General features: G+C 34.2%; 1 protein-coding gene across 1 annotated transcript in view; it reads left to right on the top strand.

Moving 5' to 3' along the window:
* Nucleotides 1-23,173, top strand: part of LOC128166022 (U3 small nucleolar RNA-associated protein 6 homolog) — a 57,237-nt gene that overhangs the window by 1,748 nt on the left and 32,316 nt on the right. Inside the window, exons 4-14 of the mRNA XM_052830938.1 lie at nucleotides 34-105; nucleotides 928-948; nucleotides 1,078-1,125; nucleotides 1,525-1,588; nucleotides 2,029-2,147; nucleotides 2,620-2,652; nucleotides 2,754-2,798; nucleotides 3,003-3,078; nucleotides 3,535-3,619; nucleotides 4,368-4,453; nucleotides 4,667-4,714. Coding sequence (XP_052686898.1) covers nucleotides 34-105; nucleotides 928-948; nucleotides 1,078-1,125; nucleotides 1,525-1,588; nucleotides 2,029-2,147; nucleotides 2,620-2,652; nucleotides 2,754-2,798; nucleotides 3,003-3,078; nucleotides 3,535-3,619; nucleotides 4,368-4,453; nucleotides 4,667-4,714 — 697 coding nt within the window. The remainder of the gene's footprint in view (nucleotides 1-33; nucleotides 106-927; nucleotides 949-1,077; nucleotides 1,126-1,524; nucleotides 1,589-2,028; nucleotides 2,148-2,619; nucleotides 2,653-2,753; nucleotides 2,799-3,002; nucleotides 3,079-3,534; nucleotides 3,620-4,367; nucleotides 4,454-4,666; nucleotides 4,715-23,173) is intronic.

Genomic DNA, 23,173 nt, shown 5'->3' with positions numbered 1-23,173 from the left:
TAAGGTTGCATAATTCGTTTGTTGACTTTACAGAAAACTGGAATTCATTACAAGAAGGTTGAAATTGATTATTCCATAGTCCATAGAATTCACAGGCTCTACAGAGTAAGTTAATACAGAATGACAGAATTCTGATTGAAAATGCATGTAGGTCTTTGATCAAACTAATGATGTCATTGAAAAGAAATTACCGGTACATGTAACTAGATTTACTCTCTTTAAAATTGCCCAGTCTTCAATATGATAAAGTCCAAAGGCTAAAAATTCTTAAAGATGTTATTTAATAATTTATATACTATATATCTTTTGATTTTATTTTTCTACAGTTATTGTACATAAATTAAACCAAAGAAATTTCCCCTATGATGTTAAGGTGCTTATGATATACACAGCTAAATCATTTTTGACCAGCTAAGAAATACTGTAAAGCAACTTTTATTTGCATTCAAGAAATATTCGCGAGAGCCTCTTTGACGCAAATATTTCTAGCAGCGAACTTGTCTTTGCTGTATGGATGCTATATCAAAATGACTATGGATAAAACATGGTCGCTAAGAAATAGTTGTCGCAAACCAGTTTATCGCCGGTAAATTGCAAAATAAAATTGATGCAAATAAAAATTGCTTTACAGTAATGGAAAATATAGGAAAGGAATTTAGAACAATGGAGTAGTTAATCTAACAAACTTGTTTTCATTCATTTTACCACTGAGCAATTGATTAGAGCAATCATAGAAAACTATTAATTACAAAACATTTTCTTTTAATAAAATCGAAATGTTATGATACAAACAAATTATTTTTAGGTTTAAGAGTGATTAAGTCTCACTGTGAAAATATTGAATTGTTGGTTTTAAATTATCTCTTATGATTCAAGTAGAATTTGCTTCTTAATTTCAAAACACTGACTTATCTTTCTGTTTTGTAGCAAGTGATAGCCAGGTTTCAGGTGAGAATTGTTTAATAATTGGACCATGTTTGTATACGATACATGTAACTATATCCATTGTACAAGGACCACAATTCAAAGAGAGATAATAAAAGTGATGTTTGACATTTTATTGTTTCACTTATTCAGAGTGATGTGGAGCTGTGGTTGTCACATATCAAGTTTTCCCTAGACAGGGTAAGTCTGGGTAGTTTTATTTACATTAATTATATGAACAAAAAAATATGTAAAAATTGTACTTGAGCAGACCTGCCCTCTAGACTTCCAAAAGGCAAAATATGGTTTAAAAAATGGCAGTATTTTCAACTGTTTGCAAATTGCAGGAATTAGCTATTAAAGTGACAATACATACTTGATTAATGAGCACCTAATGGACAATGATGAGAAAATATCAATAATAAAAATTAAAGTGATATTAAACATCCTCTGAACACTGTTTTATGAAGATTTAATTTTGATACAATACTACATGTATATACCAGTATTTAAAAATTGGTTATTTTGACCATTGCAAATATAGTCCTTTGTTAAAAAATATCGCATGCAGTGCAATAAACATGCGATTTGTCTTTATAGAATGAGAAATCTCATGTCAGCAGAATCTTTGCCCAGCTGCTTCAGGTTCACAGCAAGAATCCAGGTAATGTAATCAGTCATTTTGCTTCATCAGGAAAACTGAATTAGATACAGGTTAAACAGTGAAAAAATGGAAGAAGTGAAATTTTGTTTTCCGAAGTAGTTGTAAGAATAATATGATAATGATATAAGACCCAAACAAAATGTCTTTTAGATTTCAAACGCTTGAGCTACCAATCACTAGAATGGTGACATAAAACTGAGCTTATATGTTGGATTTGTTAATTATTATGAATATAATTAATGTAGTCAATTCATTGACATATAAACTGCCATCAAATTAAGTCACAGGATGATGGCATTCCTCAAATGTATAGAGAGTCAGTGTGAGTAACGTGCGTATGATGTCAAAGTAAATGGATTTCAAAAGGCAGGGTGTCAAAGTCAGAGATTGATATTATAGGGTCATATTTAATGTTGATATTTCATATTGTTATTGACTAGACCTGTGGATTCTGGCCGCTAAGTGGGAGTTTGAGAACAACAAGAATGCAGACAATGCCCGTACCCTGATGCAGAGGGGGCTGAGGTTTAACCCCGCCTCTAAAGCTCTCTGGCTGGAGGTAAGTGTCGGCTATGGTCTGTGATGGGGCAAGAGTTCTGAGGTTTAAATGTTTATTGTAATGATATGGAAAGAGATATCAAAGCAACATATTCATTAAGTCATGTGACCTCTTGCTATCTGTAGTTGATTAATATATTTGTTAGTAATTTTTTGATCATTTTTGGCAGTAGATTTGTTTTATAGAATATCATTTGAGGAAAACTTGCATAACAAAAAATTGCCTCTGAAGTTAATTACTGGTACAAGTACCAGTATTAGTTACATGAAGAAATTATTTATTGTATCATGTTATTGTAGTAATGACAGTGATTATTGTCTTGTTTGGTATGCTTATTACGAATGCCAACACATACAGCTTGTTACAACTGCCAGTCATGCATGCATATATTTGAATTTGTGAAAAGATATTTATTTTAATGCTTTGTTTGAAATATTAATTTTATTTGAAGTTTGGTTTTCATTACTTTCAGTATTACAGAATGGAGCTGCTCTTTGTAGAGAAGGTATAAATCTCAAAAAAAAAAAAAGATTATCAATCAATTAAGAATTTGAAAAACTAAAATGAAAAATGTTTTAAAAATGTATTTTGCTTTCATTTTTTCAGCTGAGGAAGAGAAGAGAATTGCTTCAGTCAACAGGAATGGACCAGGTACCTGATTTTTGTAGCTCTTAACAGATACATGTTTTGGTTATGGAGGATAACCAAAACATGTATCTGAATACATTGTTTGTAAATTATGAACCATAACTATTTTGATGTACCTGAAGCTGTATCATATTCTTTGCTTACATCTTTTTTTAGCATATGCTAGTAATTAGTTGTTATCTGGATATCCTCTTCTATTTTGCTCAGAATGAAGAATCCAGTGAGGTCCTGAATGGAGTGATTGCCCAGATTGTCTACAGGAAAGCTCTGGAGGCTTTTCCAGGTAAGAACCTAGAAGATCAGTAACATTGTGAAAAATACGAGAATATCAGTGACATTATAAAAAATAAAATAGACAAGATATCTGTGAGCCAATGCTCACCTGGATACCCCTGCTCTGATATTTATTCAATATACAAAATAAGCAAAGTCAACATTTAACAGGAAATTGACGTGAGATTTGTTCAAATTGCATGCCTAATTAATGAGTGTGACAAAATTTCAACTATCTGCGATGAATAGTTTTGAAAAAAAAACTTTGACAAATATTTGTTTGAAAATTTGTTATGGACAGACGGACACACAGGGGTATAAAAATACAAAAGATTGGAGAACACAACATGAAAACTTGCCAACTAAAAGTTATTTCATAACAAGATGTTTTAAATAATTTTTTTTTGCAGAATAATATTACATGTAATTTTTTGTGTCGGTCTTTAATTTATGTGTTATATTTTAGGAGACTTGAAATTTGCCCTGTCCTTTTTGCCAGTCTGTCGATTGTTTGATTTTATGTCGAAAGAAGAGGAAGCCATGTTTGAAGGGTAGGAGTTACAGTAGTGGCCAAATGAAAAGCTAGAATTGTCTTATTTTTAGACTGCTGTAGATTTTTGCTTAGTATTGTCTGACATTTGTTTTCTGTACACAGTATACTTTAGCTCTGCACTCTCACTGTTTGTTGTATTGTCTGTTTTTTGCTTCGTGTTGTATTGTCTGTTTTTGGTTTGTGTTGTATTGCCTGTCTTTGCTTTGTGTTGTATTGTCTGTCTTTGCTTTGTGTTGTATTGTCTGTCTTTGCTATGTGTTGTATTGTCTGTTTTTGCTTTGTGTTGTATTGTCTGTTTTTTGCTTTGTGTTGTATTGTCTGTCTTTGCTTTGTGTTGTATTGTTTGTTTTTGCTTTGTGTTGTATTGTCTGTTTTTGCTTTGTGTTGTATTGTTTGTTTTTGCTTTGTGTTGTATTGTCTGTTTTTGCTTTGTGTTGTATTGACTGTCTTTGCTTTGTGTTGTATTGTCTGATTTTTGCTTTGTGTTGCATTGTTTCTTTTTGCTTTGTGTTGTATTGTCTGTTTTTGCTTTGTGTTGTATTGTCTGATTTTTGCTTTGTGTTGCATTGTTTCTTTTTGCTTTGTGTTGTATTGTCTGTTTTTGCTTTGTGTTGTATTGTGTCTATTTTTGCTTTGTGTTGTATTGTCTATTTTTACTTTGTGTTGTTCTGCCAATTTTTACTTTGTGTTGTATTGTGTCTGTTTTTGCTTTGTGTTGTATTATCTGTTTTTGTTTTGTGTTGTAGACTGGAGACCCTCTTTCCCTTTGACCCCAACCTGTGGGAGGTCAAGGCCAAAAGACAGCTGGAGATTGACCAGGAGAACCCATTAGGTAAGGCATCAGGGAAACACTCCAATTAAAACATATGACATTTTGTCCTTATCATTATTGTCTCTTATTAGTGTCTTTCCTGAAATAAAGAATTTGAAGGCATTTTTTAATTGCATCTTCTGTTCTTAGATATTAATACAATTAGCTTACAGAAGATATGCTAGCTGACTTATTTGAAATCACAAATCATATTCAAAACTTCTTTTTTTTCAGAGATGTTTCATAAGATATTTCAGCAGGCAACAGAAAATGTGAAAAGGGGTAAGTTAATTAACATTAAGCAATAGCAATATAATACTAGACCACTCATCTTCTGGTATTTCTATTTCAACACTCTTTTTGTGCTTAATAGACCCTGGCTATCATAATTGACTTTTTAGAGCTCTTTCTCATACATGTATAACACATAGTGAAAAGTTAAGTCTCAAATAGGATTCTAACCCTGTGCTCTAACTACTGAGCAATTGACACCGGTTGCATTGATTGATAGTCACGCACCTATTAACCTGATAATATACTGTATACAGGGTTATTTTCGCCCCTTTTTATTTTCGACCTTCTTGATTTGCAAACGGTTTCACCTCGATCTTCTTGAATTCACCCAGAAATAATTTTGTTTAAAGAGAGATACGTTAAGACATTAGAATTCGTCCAGTCTAAAATTTGCTCATTGACAACGAGGGCGAAATTAAACTGGAGCGAATATTTCCCTGTATACAGTACTCCCTTTTTTGGTAGAGATTTGTCATTGAATTTGCAATAGAATTTTATGATGTGAAGCAAGTTCCTAGGTAATGGCTGTGTTTTTTGAATGGTGGGCACCAAATGTAACAGGTGCTGACAAGTCAATTCAAGTCTCAAACGGAACTTGAACTCAGGGCCTCTGTATACAGTCCCAGCATTCTAACCACTAAGCTGTTTTAAAACTGTTCAAATAGGTGAACCTGTTGTAATAAAATAACTTTTATATCAAAATCCCTTTTTAACCTATCAAGGCAACATCGAAGCTGGTTTGTTTACACTCCCTTGTCAAGGTAAATAAAGACAGTAACAACTTGTGATAGTTAAATTATTGTCATTTATTAAAAAATGATGCAAAAATTATAGAACATATTGGTAAACATAAGTGGCTGGTAGATCCACAAACATTTGATTAAAGAAAACAAATTACAGAGTTTAGAACAAATGAGGTCTCCCATCCAAAAAATTGCTATAACTAGTACACATGCTAAAAACTACAAAAAAGAAATACAATGGAAACAAAAGTGGTGCATAAAAAAGGGCTATTTGCAAAATCTATATATCACTGATAAATAAGGTTTAAAAATATTTATAATTTCAATTAATTTTTAATTCATCTGTATGTCTGTATACCTGGTAATATTTAGTTCTCTTCTTGAAAATGTGCCATTTGACTGGTTTTTATTGTGCATGTACAACAATGCTTTCAAAAAATTATTGAAAGCAGATAAAAATTTGCAAAGTCATTTTATTTTTATGGAAAGCCACAAAAGAAAAATGAATTTGCAGCGTTTGTTCAGTTTGTCAGAGTTATTCCTCTTTAATTTAATGGGCTGTTTTGGCAGCCCAGACTGATGTGAGCACTTTGTCCTAAAACGGTAAAATTGTTTTATATGGAAAGCAAATCATGGAGATATTGTTTTCTTTAGTACATGTACTTGAAAATTCCAACACTGTTGTGTGGAATGTCAGATGCAGATAGGGGTTTTGTTGTATGGCATGCCATGTACTGAAAGATTTATATGAGATTTTAGCAAATTGAATTCTGAAAATAAATAAAAAAGAAAATTTTAACACATTTTAGGTATATATCTTCTATGTCTTGGTTCTCAAGGTAGGATAGATCTGCAAGAAATTTTCAGTTATCAAAAAATTTTTGGCCAGCAATCTTTTAAATCTGTCAATATCTCAACAGAAAATTGGATGGATAAATCCCTTTAATCCTAGCTGCATGTCAAAGTTATAATATTGTTTGGTTAAGGATTCAAAAAGGATTCCATGATGAAATTTAGAAAGCAATCATGAAAAATAAACCTTTGTCCTATATTGACTTTGTCTTAAGTCTAAGACTAGTTTTCGATTATCAAGGTGCACTTTGTCAGCCAAGATTTATACCCCGGTTTTAGAGACCACCATCTTTTGCAAGGTGTCCCTGGAATTATGGGAGCTTCTTGGGTCAGGTGTCTTCTTCAAATGCTGCCATGTGTCCGTCGGAGAATGATGCAGACCAGACTAGGAATGCAGTTAGCGGCCAGGCTAATTATTGATAAACTGTCAAGTTTGGGGAATACCTGAGGGTTTTTGTAATGATAACAGAGCGATGGGTCCATGCAGGGCGGGTTTGATGGAGGACCCTTGACTAAACAATGTGTTATCTGTTGCAAGAACCACAGGCAACATGGATTAAGAAATGGCATACAAATACACTTTCTTGAGAAAGCATTTGAGAATTTTTGTATTTTCTCTCAGTTTTGTAAGATGAAAAGTTCCGATCTTCATTTATATTTGTGAAATCGAAAATCAGTGTCCTAGGTTAAGCATTTCATTATTGAGCAGGCTATTGCAGTTTACAAACATAAAGACGGATGAGGAAGGCTCACTGGAGTTTTTAATTGAAATTCCTTTCATCTTCTGGTGTTTAATCAGTCTGCTTATAAAGATTTGAACTATTTTAAATGAATAGATGATTACCAAGTGTATCCATGTTACAAACATATAAAGGCTGAATGTGTTGATACAAGGCTGTATCCATGCAAATTATTGATTAAAAGTAAACATGTCTTTAACACACATGTATTGCCGAACGATTATCCAATTATTCCAGTGTTCAAAAGTGAAAAGCAACCTATAATCGGTTGTAAAGAGTTCATTTGACCCAGACTGTCAAAAATTCAGATTTGAGTAAAGTAAATTTCAATTTGCAGTTTTCTTTTCTTTATTTTAAAGGTGGGTTTAACCCTGGACAGGTATTTGTTAAATTTATATGAAAAGAAGGGTTTTTTTCCTTTCGAATCAATACTTATTTTGCTTCCATCTGGGAAAATATTTTAATCCACTAAGTTTTATATGTGGAATGATTTCCATTCAGTTTGAAATTATCTGCTTTTAAAAAAAGTGTATGTTGAATGGTTGGAAGGGGGTATTTTAATTGGATACTAATTGACTTGTGCATACAACATGGGAACTCGCAACAGATCCTCTCTTTTTGCCCTTTTTGTTCTAACGTTTTGAGTTGAGACAGAGTTTTGAAAAGTTTGTCAGCTAACAGTTCACCACGCAACCCTTGGGCTGTTCATTGTGTGAAAATAATAATGACAACGGGAAATGGATTTTCCCTACAAATAAAGCACTGTTTGATAAAAATTGAATGAAAAACCAAGTATTTATTAAGTAAGACACTTTAATTCAGTCATAATTTTCTCTCCCAATTAAATTAAGTATGATAGGTACATTAATTTCATTTATATCAAACCAAGGCTTATTATTACTGACATCTTAATTCCGATAAAATTAGGTAATAAATGGCACATAATGTAGTTGGATAGAATACATTGAGGACATCATTAGCAATTGAACGTAAGACTAGATCCCAAGATAGCATTCACTGAATAGCGAAGGATTTGTGATGTTCTGACAAACAAACATTTAATTATACGTTTCCATGCAAAGAATTTCAGTAGAAAGTGCATTACACTAACCATCATAATCAGGATGAATGCGCCAGATCATTCACTCCCCGATCAAAGCCTGTACTTTGAAGGACATTTCCAGGCCTATCTCATGAACTTCTGAAAAAAGGCTGACACTGGGTCGCATGTTAACACTTGATTTCAGAGCGATCGTCTAACAAGGAACATTACAGACTTGCTTTCGCCTTACTTATGCCTCATCAAATTTTGTCTGATAGGTTTTTTTTCAATGTTTTGAGATGATCTGAAAAAATGATAACTAGCATATCAGAGATGGTGTATGTCCTGCATGTATGCAGTGTGGTTTAGTGATTTTAGGGGACTGGTTATCTAAAAAAATTCTGGTTTCAGTTGTCAATATTTATTGTGCTAAGTTTGCTAGCACATCATCTAAATAAAAACAACTTTTATTCATCTAGTGCGCAGTATCAACGTTGTATACAGTACAGTCTAAATATTTTATAAACTTGGTCTATAATTCTGAAAATGGCTCCTTAATAATTTATTGTTTCTCAGAAAATAAATATGAAAAGAATTTAAAATGATCAAGCTTTCAAAATTTACTCTGATCATAGTTAAATGTATTATTTTTAAAATGCACAGTTTTTTTTCCAAGAGAAAATGTGTGTGAATGAATATTCCTCCCCCGTGCTTCTACCTGATGTGATGTTACATGTCTGACAACCTCTATGACCCCTCACTGATCACTCTACTGCCAACACCGACCTTGACTTGTCAAACAACACGTTCAAGGTCAAAGGTTTCCCTCCAATTCATTCACTACCTGATTCTGTGAATTAATTAAGAGATGGCATGCATTGTTGTTGCTGTGGTGCTAATTAATTCTGTGGTCTAATAAAAACCCCAATGTGTCAATGTTTTGCACCTTTTTTTAGGGGGGTGATAATTAATCAAGATGCATAATTCATCTGTTGAATGCCAGGAGAAAATCCTATAATACTGTGTAGACTATTTCAGTAGAACACCCACCTCAAGGGTTTCATTATTTAAGAACATAACATCTCATTATTGATGCAAGTGGTACCATTATTAGCTTGTTTTAAAAAGAGAGGTAAAATTTAAAAGCATGAAATATGTCATATTTAGCATTAAAAATGGGCAAAAGAGGATTTATAAGATGCATGAAAAATACCATTACACGGATTAGCAACAACAACAAAATGATAAATTTGAAATTATAAAAAATTGATTATATTACCGGTACTTGTTTTATTTATCATGAATGCTACATATTGGAAATTGATGATCACCTTTAAAATTTTTGCCAGCCATTAGGCCCCTTCGTGAGGCAACAGACAATTTGACGGACAGATTTCCTCTCTTCTTTTTGTGACCGTTGTGCAGAAATCGATCTGTCGTCTGCCTCTCAATGGGCAGACATCTGCAATCACGGAAAAAATTTCAATAGCAGAAATGGACAATAGAATTAAATGAGTACTATATCGATTTCAAATGAGAGTTGACCCCATACAAATGTAAAACACGTACAACTACAAGTTTGACCTCTAGTGACCTTCAAGGGATGAATAGCAGACGGACATAGTGACCCTATCATTATAGCCTGATCTCAAATAATTAACTCTTAATTATCAAACACTGACCATTTGAAGGCAGATTGCATTAATATCCAGGTAGAATGTGCAGGGCAATGAGAGGAAGAGGAAAAGGGCATGAAAGCTAGACAATGGGGTCTGGGAGAGTCAAAATCCGTCCATTAAGTAAAGAATAAAACTTCTCCTATATTTATCTTATTAGTTGGGGATTGACTCGGATGGCCTTTCAAGAAGTCTGCCAATTTACACAATAATTCATTTTTCTTATGGCTGAAGAACAAACTTTTCTGGATATCTGTTGTAGATAATTGCTATGTTACCTGCGGTACGAAGGAAGGTGTTCGTACACCATGTTTTGTCTCGCTGCGGAGGTTTCTGTGAGCCAGGGGTTCCTTCTATTGTTCAGCAACGACTGTACCGGAGAAATTATTTAAACAGGGAACAATTTGGTCCAGGATATTGGACAGGGTTATGTAATTCCTGAAACTGATAAAAGATTAGACTGCTGGGTCTACCAACAATTGGAAACCTGTTTTGACTATTCATTTAGAGCTTGTCAGACTTGACAATTCTGATGATATGCATCATAATACACACCCTATTTACAAAAATAAAAATGAATTTATCAAGCAGGTTTTTTCACAGATTTTGCATGCTTTAAATATGCTTCATACTAATCTTGGCCCAATTCAGGTGTCAAAGATTTTTTTGTATGATTCATTTAATGAATGAGATTTTAATGCGATTTCAGTTATTAGTCAATTATATAAATTATACAACAAATTATGAGGGAGTGAGGCAATATCTCTTTGTAAAATTTAGTTTTCACATCTACAAAATAAAACTTTTATTGTTAACAGTGGAGATATGATATATAGTATAGGAAATTTCCTATCAAATCTACATGAATTGATATCATTGAACACTATATTTCCCATTCAAAAAGGTACCATTGTATGCCAGTAGTTTACAAATCAAAATTATCTCAGCTTAAAATATTAAGCATGCTAAAATTGAATTGATTGCCAACAAAGTCTGGTATATAATCAAAGATGGCTGCCATATTTTGTATTTGTGAAATTGTATTTACAGGTGTAATTGTTCATTAGTGATGGGAAGAGTGGGCCAGAAATTAAAATTGCTCATCAGATTGACATGATGATCAATATTTGTAACAGTGTAAAAATAGAACCTGTGCACCTTTGAATGTTAGAATGGATATTCATTGCTAACTGCAGACTATCAAGAGAGTTGTGACAGACAGTTCTTTGTTGTCGCTGTATTATATGTTTGTAGATTGATTCCTATCTAGATGCATGTGCACCAATTTAGACCAGAATATGACTAAAAGCAGAGACTTGATTGCAGTATTTCAACAAACTATACGTCAAGCCTCTCTGAGGAAACTGCCCTGATATATGTTGAGAATTGCTAAGAATTATCTAGCCTAGAAATACTCCAAATATCATCACCCGAGTTGAACTCCAAATATCCTAGCCTAAGTTGTTCTCAAAATATCCCAGTCTGAAAATTGTACTCAAAATATCTTAGCCCGAGTTGTACTCAAAATATTCCAGCCTGAGTTGTACTCAAAATATCCTAGCCTGAAAATTGTACTCAAAATATTCCAGCCTGAGTTGAACTCAAAATATCCTAGCCTGAAAATTGTACTCAAAATATCTTAGCCCGAGTTGTACTCAAAATATCCCAGCCTGAGTTGTACTCAAAATATCCTAGCCTGAAAATTGTACTCAAAATATCCTACCCTGAGTTGTACTCAAATTATTCTAGCCTGAGCTATACTCAAAATATCCCAGCTTGAGTTGTACTCAAAATATCCTAGCCTGAGCTGTACTCCAAATATTCTCGTCTGAGATGTACTCAAAATATTCTAGCCTGAGATGTACTCAAAATATCCCAGCCTGAGCTATACTCAAAATATCCCAGCTTGAGTTGTACTCAAAATATCCCAGCCTGAGATGTACCCAACTACTATGATAAACCAAGTAATGTTTGCACCATTTTTATTCATTAATTGGCAATTGAGAAATGATACATGACAATTTATTTTAGCAAGCAGCTGGAGCAAGTAATTTTTATGTAAATTATTTGAATTCTGTCACCCAAAGAATATCTCAAAATTGTTTTTGTTAAGGTATGTCAAATTATAGAACAGAGAAATTTTGGACCAGCATTCCTTATCATGCTAGACCTTTGTTAGACTAAAATAGGTATAAAATTAATGCCTTCAACCAGAATTCTCTGTTCATTATTATCTATTTGTATATAATCAGTAAATGAAATGGCTGGTCTAATTGAAGAGTTTTTATCAAAGTTGACATTGACATCAATTTACCCTGAAAAACTTGTCTTATAATCCCTTGAATCTGAAAAACTCTCATTTTTGCTGTGGCAGTGTCTGATTTTAAGCCTTTTTCTGTCTCTATTAATATTACAAACAACGATAACACAGCCGAGGTGTACAGAGTCAAGTTTATCAGCCACCCCATTACCGTGGGCGCAAGTTTGCATCTTTACTCCACAGTATGGAGTCTAAGTGGTGTATGATTCTACTGTTGTGGACTGTTGCCTTATATGTGGATGGTTTGGACAAACGCCTGTCTCTCCCAGCTCCACCAGACTCTTCATATTAACGTGTATCCTACACTGGAAGTTTTCTAGCTGACCTGTGCAACAAGAGATTTTAAGAAACAGGCTTATTTCCATGTGGACCAAGACATGCTTTGTTAAATCCTTTTCTTGGCAAAGATAATTTATTCGAAATGGCCTTTCTATAAGAGAACTCACAGCACAAATCAATCATATTTGTTTTTATATTGTTGTAAAATGACTTTGTCTGGTTTTGACCCCATCATTGCTCATAATCATTTCAATTGTCTTGTGAAGTAGCCCAGGTGCTGCCATGCTTTTTCTTCAGCTCATTTGAAGTGGAAACTTTCTTCATAAAAAACCAAATCCTACATTCACTATATCTACAGATTTTCTGCCTCAGTGTGCATGACAGGCAGTGGATCTGAGGTCAATTCCATCAATTTTCCATCTGTATCCTACACAAAAGGAGAAAATAGAGAGGGTATGCCCCGGCTTAGTGGAAACATGCAGACCAGTTTGCTTTATGGTCGTTTTTAGTGTCGCAGAGCGAAAACATGCCTTTAGCTTATGAGTTTTCCCTATCCATTTTACGAGTTCTCCGAATGAAAACATTATTTTCCCCAACACCATTTTGCAATATGTGTTTGGGTGACCAAGTGTAGCTGAGGGCCATTTCCCACTGTAATTTCATTTGGAAGAAGATGCAGCAGTGTCACCATGAAGACATTAGTTCCCCAGTGTAATTACAATGTTATGGCTGGTAAATTAAATTATTAAAGCGGGTTGTGCAAATGTTTAAGACCACATACCTTTTTCACACAGTGGGGGAAATTGTTGTAATTGTTTTTTAAGAACAAAGAACATCTGCCATAGAATTTATTGCTGTGTTGAGACATGATGCCAATTGTCAGTTTGTCACCAGTAGCTGATTGGTGAAGCGATCGGAGTGTGCCTGTCGTAATGTAGACCATTTTGAAGTCTTTTTTATGAGATCAATAGCAAGGATTACTGCCCTGAATGTATGCGATGATATTGGATAGTAATTACTATACATAAATCAGGCCAACATCTTTCATTGATGCCCAATTCTACCCTGTGTTCTCTCTTCCATGTTAGAAAACACAAAACAGCGTAACGATTGGTCACAGAGTTGGAATGTACTCTCCGTTAGTTGGTATTAATGGAAATGTTTTACTGTATTATCAAGTAATGATGTATGTACAAACTAACAAAGAGCCACGATCAGAATCAGATGTGTGTAATGTTGTTGGGGGATCGTCTTCATCAAAAATCAACAAAGTCATGGAAAACGAATTTATGATGCATCCATTATTCTTCGGAACGCTTAATAACACGTCTATGGCAGTTAATTACTTCCATAATTGAATTGCAAAATGGCTTCCTTGAAGCACTCAGGCCTGAAATTGTGAGGTGATGAAGTCTATGTTCTAAGGCAAGAAAATGATTGTCATTTTTCTTGAAGAAATTAAGGCCCCTCTAGTATGATGAATTAGCTGGTTTGTAACTATTGTTGATGAACTCTGGAAAAGTGATAAAGAACCAAAGGATAAAAAAAAGTGCTAGCAATCTGGTTCCACAAAGCCTAAAAGCTGTCAGAATTCAACTTTGAAAACATAAAAAAAACAAGGCATTTAATCAATAGAGTTTATTTCATACAAATTGAAAAAAATGGAAGTTTGTTATGCAGGGAGAAAAAAAGCTAATGGATTCATGGCAAATGTTCTTCTGAAAAAAGTATGCTGAAAAAACCACAATAGCTGCATGTCGTTTGATGCAGATATGCTTGACGTGCAGAGAAAATGCCAACCATCGTGGAACATGCTTTTCATGCTGAGGAAATCTAAAACTGTAACAGATGGACATGCTTTGTATGTTCGAACTATAAAAATAGGTACAGATAGGTAAATGTTAAGTTCTTAAAATTGAAATGCTTCAGTATATATATAGGTTCTTTAATGAGAAAATGTATTACATGTACTGATATTGTTAATTATAGCCTTAAAGTAATGTAACTCTAAAATTCAAATGAATTTATTTAGTATCATAGAATTTACCTGTGATTATGTTAATATGTTGTATTTGATTTTTCTCATTCCAAAGAATTTAGACATTTTCAAAAAAATGATTCTTTATGAAATTTGTAATTATTTGTCACATGCTGTTTAACAATATGAGTAAGCTAGCAAATCTTAAAAACAGTGAATGGAGAGTTAAGTAATTTCAGAATAATCAGGTTACAACAGTAAAATACATGACGAAGTAAACATTTTGAAAAAAAAATGAAGAGCTAAATTGTATTGAATGGTATAACATGTACTTGTTAATGTGGTATGGAACACTTCCATATTGTGACATACTGTTTATCGAAATAAACAATGGTATCAAGTGTAATTGTAGAAACAGTTTCTTTCTAGAAATAGAACACTTATAGCGTAGCACAGTGGGTTAGATGGTTCGCTTCGAATCTGTAAGTTTTGAGTTCAAATCCCGCTGAGATTTTTAAAACTTTTTTATCTTTCCAAAAATTTTTATAACAGGTTTTTTGGATATATATTGTAAAACTTGAAAATTCTAAACTGGTGTAAGTATTTTAATTCTAATGTACTTTAATCCACATTAACGTCGACAGATGTCCCATACCATCTTAATCAGAAAAATGAGGTTACAATATAGATTACCAAGTAAAAGTTATGACGAAGTATTGAATGATATTGTACTTATTAATCAGAATAATGAGGTTACGACATAGATCAGTGCCCCTGGCCTAGAGGTGTGTGTATCGGTAATTCTATTGGAGTGAGGGGTGAGGGACTTGTGAGATATGATGTATGGTTATGTGAGAGAGAAAGTCATGCTGGAGGTATTGGTCGATGATTAAGCCAGCCATCCATCTCCCTGTCACAGCCATGTTTACATCATGGATCATAACCAGGCATCACCTGTAACACACCTTACAGGTGGGAGGGGGGAGGGGGTCAAGCCTGTACACCTGTAACAACAAACCTTACAGGAGAGGGGAGGGGTAGTCAATTCTGTACACTTATAGGAAGATAAGGTAAAATCTGCTCACATCCAGTGGAGGATGAGAGGTGGAACCTAAAATACCTTAAAATAGGTTATGATCTATGACTTAATCTGGAGGATGGGCATCATGACCCTTCATTAGCCTGTTATATAGAACAGGCATGTAGTTTATAGTGTGAAAATCAGTTTTGTTCTATGACTTGTGCACTGCATCCAATGTATCTATAGGACACTCATCCAAAAAAATAGGAAAGGGAGGTACTTCCATTGGCTGTTAGTAGAGTTAGATTACAATATGACTACCTAAAGACACAAAAATCACATGTACATGTCTGAATAATGTGCTGATAATCAAATTTAGGTGTCTAGTATTTTAAAGCATAGGAAAGTAGCTATTATACTCCTGGTTTTACACTTCTAATGACAGTTTAACGACATTGTAAATTTTTTTGTCACACAATACACATATTATAAACAGGTAACATTTCATTTGCATAAAAGTTATAAATATCAGTTTTGTCAGTCTATTAAGACATCATAAATGAAGCATTTATAGACCTTGGTTTTTTGTCACGCCAACCCACCCTTTCTGATGCTTAAAAACCTGCACATGTACATGTGTCAATGTGCTGAACAAGTACCTGTGAAATTCATTTATCATCTAAATTGTGTTGTCTAATTGAAAACGAATGTAATAGAGGTTAACATGTTATAAATACGTAGAAACATCTTCAAAGATTAATATATGCTGGTAATTAAATATAAGTTAGTAATAGTCTATTGGGAGTTTGGAGACATCTTTATACTACATTTCTTGATGAGCACTTGAAGACATTGCTTAAAATATGATTAAATTGCAACAGAGAGAGAGAGAGAGAGAGAGAGAGAGAGAGAGAGAGAGAGAGAGAGAGATCTTGGTGGGGGATGTCTATTTTTCAATGAATGTCCACTTCTTTGAATACAGGTTTCCTTGAAGTTCAAGGGTTTTTTGTACTATAATGCCTTTGAATTTGTACCGTGTGTGTGTATAATGTTTGCTGGGGTGAAATGTGGTGTAAGTAAAGTGACCTAGGTCAGATATATTTTCTTATCTTGGTGCCTCTTCATTATTAACACCCTCATAGTGCACCACAAAAGATGGCCCGCAAGGAGCCAAAAAAACCTTCATTAAAATATCGCAGGTATTGATAAGGAAGCCGATAAGAGAGGTAGCCTAACATGGGATCGTTTGTATCAAGTCGTGGTCTGGCCTGGTTACCCCAACACAGAGAAAGGGACTGACAGGTTTAAATAAAATATCAAAAACACTTGACAGAATATTCTTTGGGGGCTAAGTGCTTGAGATATCATCTGCTGTCTCTTCAGGAACAAGCAGGGGATTTAGATAGAACACCGAGATAGACCGATCGTAATGCAAGTGACAAGTGATACTCTGCTCTCAAAGAAACGCACCATATTCAGATTTTGTCTGCTATGTCTGGTTCAATTTCTAAAGTGGTAGGGAAAAAAGATGAGTTCATTTAGGTTTGATTGATTTAAACCCAAAACAAGCAAAGGAAGTTTTGAAAGTTATTTTTTTGAGGTATGATTAAAGTAACTGAATTAGGCCATATATAAGATTTTAAGATATCAAAATATTGAAGCAATATTTGATATTCCCAGATTTTTTTAAGTTGGAAACTCAGACAACAGTTAAACATTTATTTGTGTTATGCAGCTTAGGCAAGTTGAATGTTGTTGGATTCTGGTTCTTCCTTTAATATGGACCAATGTCTAACCTGATACCCACCATTGTTGTCAATATTGGATTACAAAATATCCAACCCTTGATGTCTGTCTGATCAGACGGTGTTGCTGTATTAATCTGTCCCGGGAAGGATCGGGGATAATCTGATTTGTGTGACTGTCCACCATTGTCCACTGTGTCCGACCCTGACAGGTACAAGATGAGGAGCTACCTGATACTGCCCCCTGGGAGGCAAGGTCACCTGTCCTCTGCCCCCATCAGCAGCAGAACACAATTCAATCAGGTAGCAGACGGCAAAAGGTGCAATTGGATGAACCATTATCTTAACTAAGGCCAATCTGATGAATTCAAATATTTTTGCCAGCATGTTTTTGCCTCTGAAAAAATTGATTCTGTTTATTGGTCAATGAGGAAAGCTGCCAGGTAAAGAATTCCTATCCCAGACCTTCCGACCTCTGCATAAAGCTTGCCATGCGGTTGTCAATAAAGAAAAACAATTCAATCAAGCAAAGCCTCTATTTCCTTTGGGTTTATTGACAAAATGATGATATGGGATCTTTTTTGCTGAAATATTAAAACAACAACAAATTTAATAAGGGCCCTCTGATAAAGACTGGCCTGCACTTCACCTGAAGTTACCTGTCTGGTGTACGGTAGATAGATTCTTGGGCTGTTATTGTAACATTCCTGGAGTAATCCACCTGGTTTGACCCCTGTTTTATATGCAGGTCTTATCCACCTTGATCTCCTGATAAATGTTTAATATATTTATACCTGCTACAGATTTTCCATGCCTTTCTGTTAGCGTCTGTTGCCCTGGAGCTGGAGGGTAGTTTTGGGTGATTAGCCCTCTCAGCATCCTGATTCCTCACCCAATGAAAGAATTCGGTTTTGATAGGTTTTTTATGCATTGAATTAACGAGCTTCAATAATTGATATGTTTTCTTCATTTACTGTCAGAAAAATTAGGTGATGCAGAAAATTCATAAGAAGTCATCGAACCTTTCTTGATAACAAACATAAGGATCATGATCTTGGAAATGTTTTTTTAAGATAATGAATCCAAAACAATTTTTCAGTTTAGTTTTAATTACAATGTAGCTACAGAAGCTATTAAGTCTGAGTATAATCTATTTCAGTAGGTTATATGACACACTCCATTATAATACATAAACAGTCCTTGTAAGAAGAGGTGACAGCACTTGGGTTTTTTATGACAACACTTAATGAAGATTTCAATTTAGAATGCTTTAAGTTAGACCCAAAGTAATGATGGCCATATACAAGGTCCTAGTGTGGACACATATGTCAGAGGCGTTGCTGATCTGAAACCATGGACAACACCATCATAATAAATCATGGTGAAATGGCCAATAAACTTGAAATCCCCCTACATGTTAATAGCTGATCTTCAGTTTAGCTAATTGTCTATTATCAAGATTTGTAATGAGGGGATTATGTAAGTTAATCAGGCAGCAAAAATTTGCCGATTTTTGGACACAAAAATGTGACTTTTCCGGACAAGTGTAGGAACGGCCATAATCCCCTTATAATCATTACAATGAGTCCTAAGCAATATAGATTAAACTGGCAATGAACCAGAAGGACTTTCAACCGCTGGTCCACAGAAGTCGCAGAGATTGAACACTGACACAAGTCTGTGTGATTGATAGCACTGCTCTCAGGTGTAATTTGAATTTAATACAAATTTTAGCAAGAGCTATGCAGTGGCTTGTTGGTCGTCGGAGATATTTGGGGATCCGATAATGGAGGCGTCCTTTTGTTATGATGAATGATGATCATCTGTTACATGGTTCAGTGATTTCTGATACTGTCACCAATACAAACTTTGATTCTTTCAGACTTCTTTTCAAATAGTTGTTAAAGAACTAGAAGTGCACCGGATAATAAAGAATGTTTAGAGTGCACACAAATCAACATTTTATTGTATCCCCATTTCCTTTTGCCAATAAAAAGAGATCTGTGAACAGCCTGATGGATTTAAGCAAGTTTTAACCAATCAAATTATTTAATGTTTGTCATCCTGGCTTTGGAATGTGATGATTTTTTTAAAAGAATTACCTTTTAAATTAATTGTAAGCAAATAACTAATAAGTAATAAAAATGGTTATAAAGGGTGACTGCTGCAGATACAACTTGAAGTAGCATCAGTATACATTATGATTGTAATAGAGTGATTGGAGTCTTTTGTCTTTGAGTGAATCAACACCCACCCAGTAGCAGTACTTGTACACCCGCTGAAAAGCTCCCAGAGTGATTGGAGTCTTTGTCTTCAACACCCACCCAGTACTTGTACCCGCTGAAAAGCTCCCACAATCCACTGCAGGTCTGTACATTTTCTACCAGTACAGAACAAACGAAAGAGACCGCAGGTATTTACCCAACACACAATACCCACATTGATCCAACCCCTGCACAGAACCACTAGCTCAGGCCTTCCGTGAGCACACTCTGTTTTGAGAACATTTAGCATTACAACAGCTGGACAAGAAGTAAAGAGAAGTCTAAAGAGCTGAGGGGAGAAGTGTCAGTCCAAGTGACTCTCTGTATAAGGTGTTTGAACAGGAAGATAAATATTTGGCCTGTATTTCATATTCAAAAAATTGATATTACACACACCGCTTTGGTACTCAATAGGCGGGGGTCAAAAATGTGACCTATAACGTTGAAGGAATTTTATCCCTTTGTCAAATTTGATAGTGTAACTTTGTGAAGTGAAAGACTTAATTATATTGATTGAGACTCTGAAAACTGTCCCAGGATAGGTATGTTTAGACTAACAAAACCCAGACACACAGCCCTGGTACTGTTGTTTACTTGGTCCACAAGGAAGAATGGCTGAAGGATTATTTTCCCCTTCATTATGTGATTTCTTATCCAAGAATTAGATTGTCACCCTCTCTCCTCATTTTTGAAAAAGCAGAATGAAAAATAGTTTGTGTATGGTATGTCTTTGATGTTTTAACTAATCCGTACAGATTGGTGCAAATCTCAAGATGGCCACATCTATCGAGCATAAACTGTTACATTATGACGTTTGACATAAAAGCAATATTCTGTGGATTAGGTCTTAGAGTTGGGTTGTATTCACGTCATTTATGTATTCAGACCTAATCCTATAATACTTCATGAATTTACACACTGATGTTGAAAAGCAAATCTTTTGAAGCAGAAGAGGTGAAAGTAATAATAGTAGGATCTATTGACAGCTGTAGCAAATGTAGAAAAAAAAACCTGCAATCATCTTGTTCGATGTCTCGTGAAAATTAGGGAGGAAGTTTTAGTTCGGAAAGCCCACCTACTATGTACCCCCACTGCAATTGCTAAATTTGATTTAATTGATTAATGTAAAGAGTACATCAATTTAATTTTCAAGAATCCTTATCAAACATCACTATAAAGGCAGTAATGGAAGGTGACCTACTTCATAATTACTATAAATAGTAACATTCTACTTGAATCAAATGGTATAGAACCACGGTGTCTATTTAGGGTAGAGCTATAATCTGAGTTATACTCAGTACTGATAACTTCAAAGGCTTGATATGATAGGCTTCTGTTGATAAGGGTTAAACAAAAGGTTTCCATGTGTTGATACCTAGTAATGGTCCACCGATAAGATTGGAGCCAGATAGTAGTGTGAGTAGATGGGGACCCCTCATGTACAGATTAACTCAGCTTTGATCTTTGTTGTCTGTTTGGATTAAAATGCAGAGTTAACAACATTACAAAGAATTTACTAATATTTGTATATTTTAGTGATAAATATATATTAGTAAGCATAAACATGTACACAGAGTATGGATTTGCACTATGATACTCATATACCAGGTACTGGGTACATGTATTTTTAAGGACTAAATTCCCACACTTGTTGTTTTTAGAAATTAAACATATGCAGTAATTTTTCCTTGCAGCTAAAATATTTGGCTTATTGTCAAATTGTAAACATTATTCATTTAGGTTTATTTCAGTTTTCGTCATTCTTTTGCCTTATTTTTTTTACATATGTATATGTTAATGAGGATTTTTAACCTCAGGTGTTGAAAAGTAGAAAAAGATTCATTTAAGAATTAGTCATATGGATGCCATCGTTTGAATTCCTTATGCTAGAGTGGATCTCAAAAAGAAATTAAAATTTACAGTGAGTTTTACATTGTTTGCATTGTATTATCTGTAGATGACACACCTGGTCTTATTTAATGGTTTATTTTTTTAGTTGACCGCGTATGATGCATGGCCGTGTTTGATGTATGTAGACGGATGACCCACGACCTCTCCTTATATTGTTACATTCTCTTAAATGTACAGAAAAAATTCTTTCATACTTAAACATTTATCATGAAATTTGTTTCTCTGTTTTTGACGGATGTTTTTGTTCTTTTTAAGTATGTTTTCAAACACCGCAATACCCTTGTACAGATAATTATTCTCGCTCTTACTTAAATTTCTTTGAGTTATTCTTTCGTTTTGTTTCCTTTGATAAGAAGCTTATTTAAGAACATAAACAAAAATTTATTTTTTGACCATTTGATTAAATAAAAATATAGGTGTTGAAAGGATTACAAGATTTATTTCTCACTTACAACTTCAGATTAGATAAGGATTTATTAGATCTTTGAAAAAAAAAAAAAGGGTGAGAAAAGGATTACAAAGGTCTGTCTATGGAGCTGGTCTGTTTTTGTGTTTTGTTGCTGGCAGACATCTTTAATCCCAATGGTTTTTCTTTGTCACCAGTCTCGCACTTCCTTTATATACCAAACTATGAGCTCGCTGGGAGAAAAGTTTCTTTTTCTGCCACTGTATCTGTTTTTCTATCAAACTTCTCTGTGGACTAACCCCAGCGACAAACTAAGCCCATTATCGGGCCCACAGGAAGTTTTATCACTTTCCAAAGACATGTCTTGCTCATATGGGCCGTCAATGCCTCTCTCCACAGGGGCCAAAATGAAATCATCAACATAAAGTTACGCCTAATATACCCTGGATGAAAATTGTCGTCTCGGACAATGAGGTTGAATATATTATCCTTTCTCATAAAGCAATAAATTGGTTAGGTTTTTTAAAGTCATTTATTCATATCAAATTCTTGGTCATTCATATTAGAAAATTTGTGAAGAGACCAAATCTGAGTGGGTCTCGGGATGTTGGAAATGTACAGTTGACATCTCAGGTGAAAGATTTGTCCTGTCCTAAGCCATTTCTTCTAGGTGCGGGTCTAAAATATTTCAACAATCTTTTCATTTGTAGATACTTGAAGATCACCCAGACTCAATTTTCCCATGGGTGGGACTTCTCTATTTATTTTTACAGCGCTACTTTTTATTCAACCCCAGGCCCTGAATAACTCCTAAAAGAGGCAATTGTTTTGGAATGTATTGAGTTACAATCTCGACAATATCTGATAGCTCCAGTTGAGGTGTATGTAACTTTATCTTCTCTATTAATTCTTAGATAGAATCTGGCTTGGTTACAATTTTCCTAATGTCTTTATTCTATGAATTAAATAATTTGTAGACGTGTGAAATAAGATATTTTGTACTAGAGCCATTCATTTTTGAACTTACATGACCTGTTTTATTTTTGCTATCTTTATTATTAAATTTTGTTTAAGATATGTCCCCCAAATTTTTAATGAAATTTAGAGGTTGAAATAATAATTATGTTTTCAAATATTTGAGAGATAATTGAAGGCGATTTTTTTTTCTGATGTGGTAGACTTGTAAATCCATCATAATCTTTTATTTGAAATTTGAAAGTAAGTTGGAACTTGTATTGTGAAGTTTTTTGATAATAACAAAGAAATAATACTACCGCTGAATATGTACTAGACTTAGTTAGGGTTAACAAATCTAAAACTTATTCATGGTTTGTTTTACATTTTATCTTGTGTCAAAAATTTAAAAAGGTTGCCACTTGATATTGCCAATCAATATTTTATTTTTTTCAATATATTATTTTATTATTATATTTCATGTTTATAGTCCTCTTGCCTCCCTTTCTTTCCTAG

This window comes from Crassostrea angulata, chromosome 10, assembly GCF_025612915.1.
Source record: "Crassostrea angulata isolate pt1a10 chromosome 10, ASM2561291v2, whole genome shotgun sequence".
Taxonomy (NCBI): Eukaryota; Metazoa; Mollusca; class Bivalvia; order Ostreida; family Ostreidae; genus Magallana; species Magallana angulata.
The sequence above is the reverse complement of the archived record's forward strand: the minus strand, read 5'-3'. Positions and strand labels throughout refer to the sequence as shown.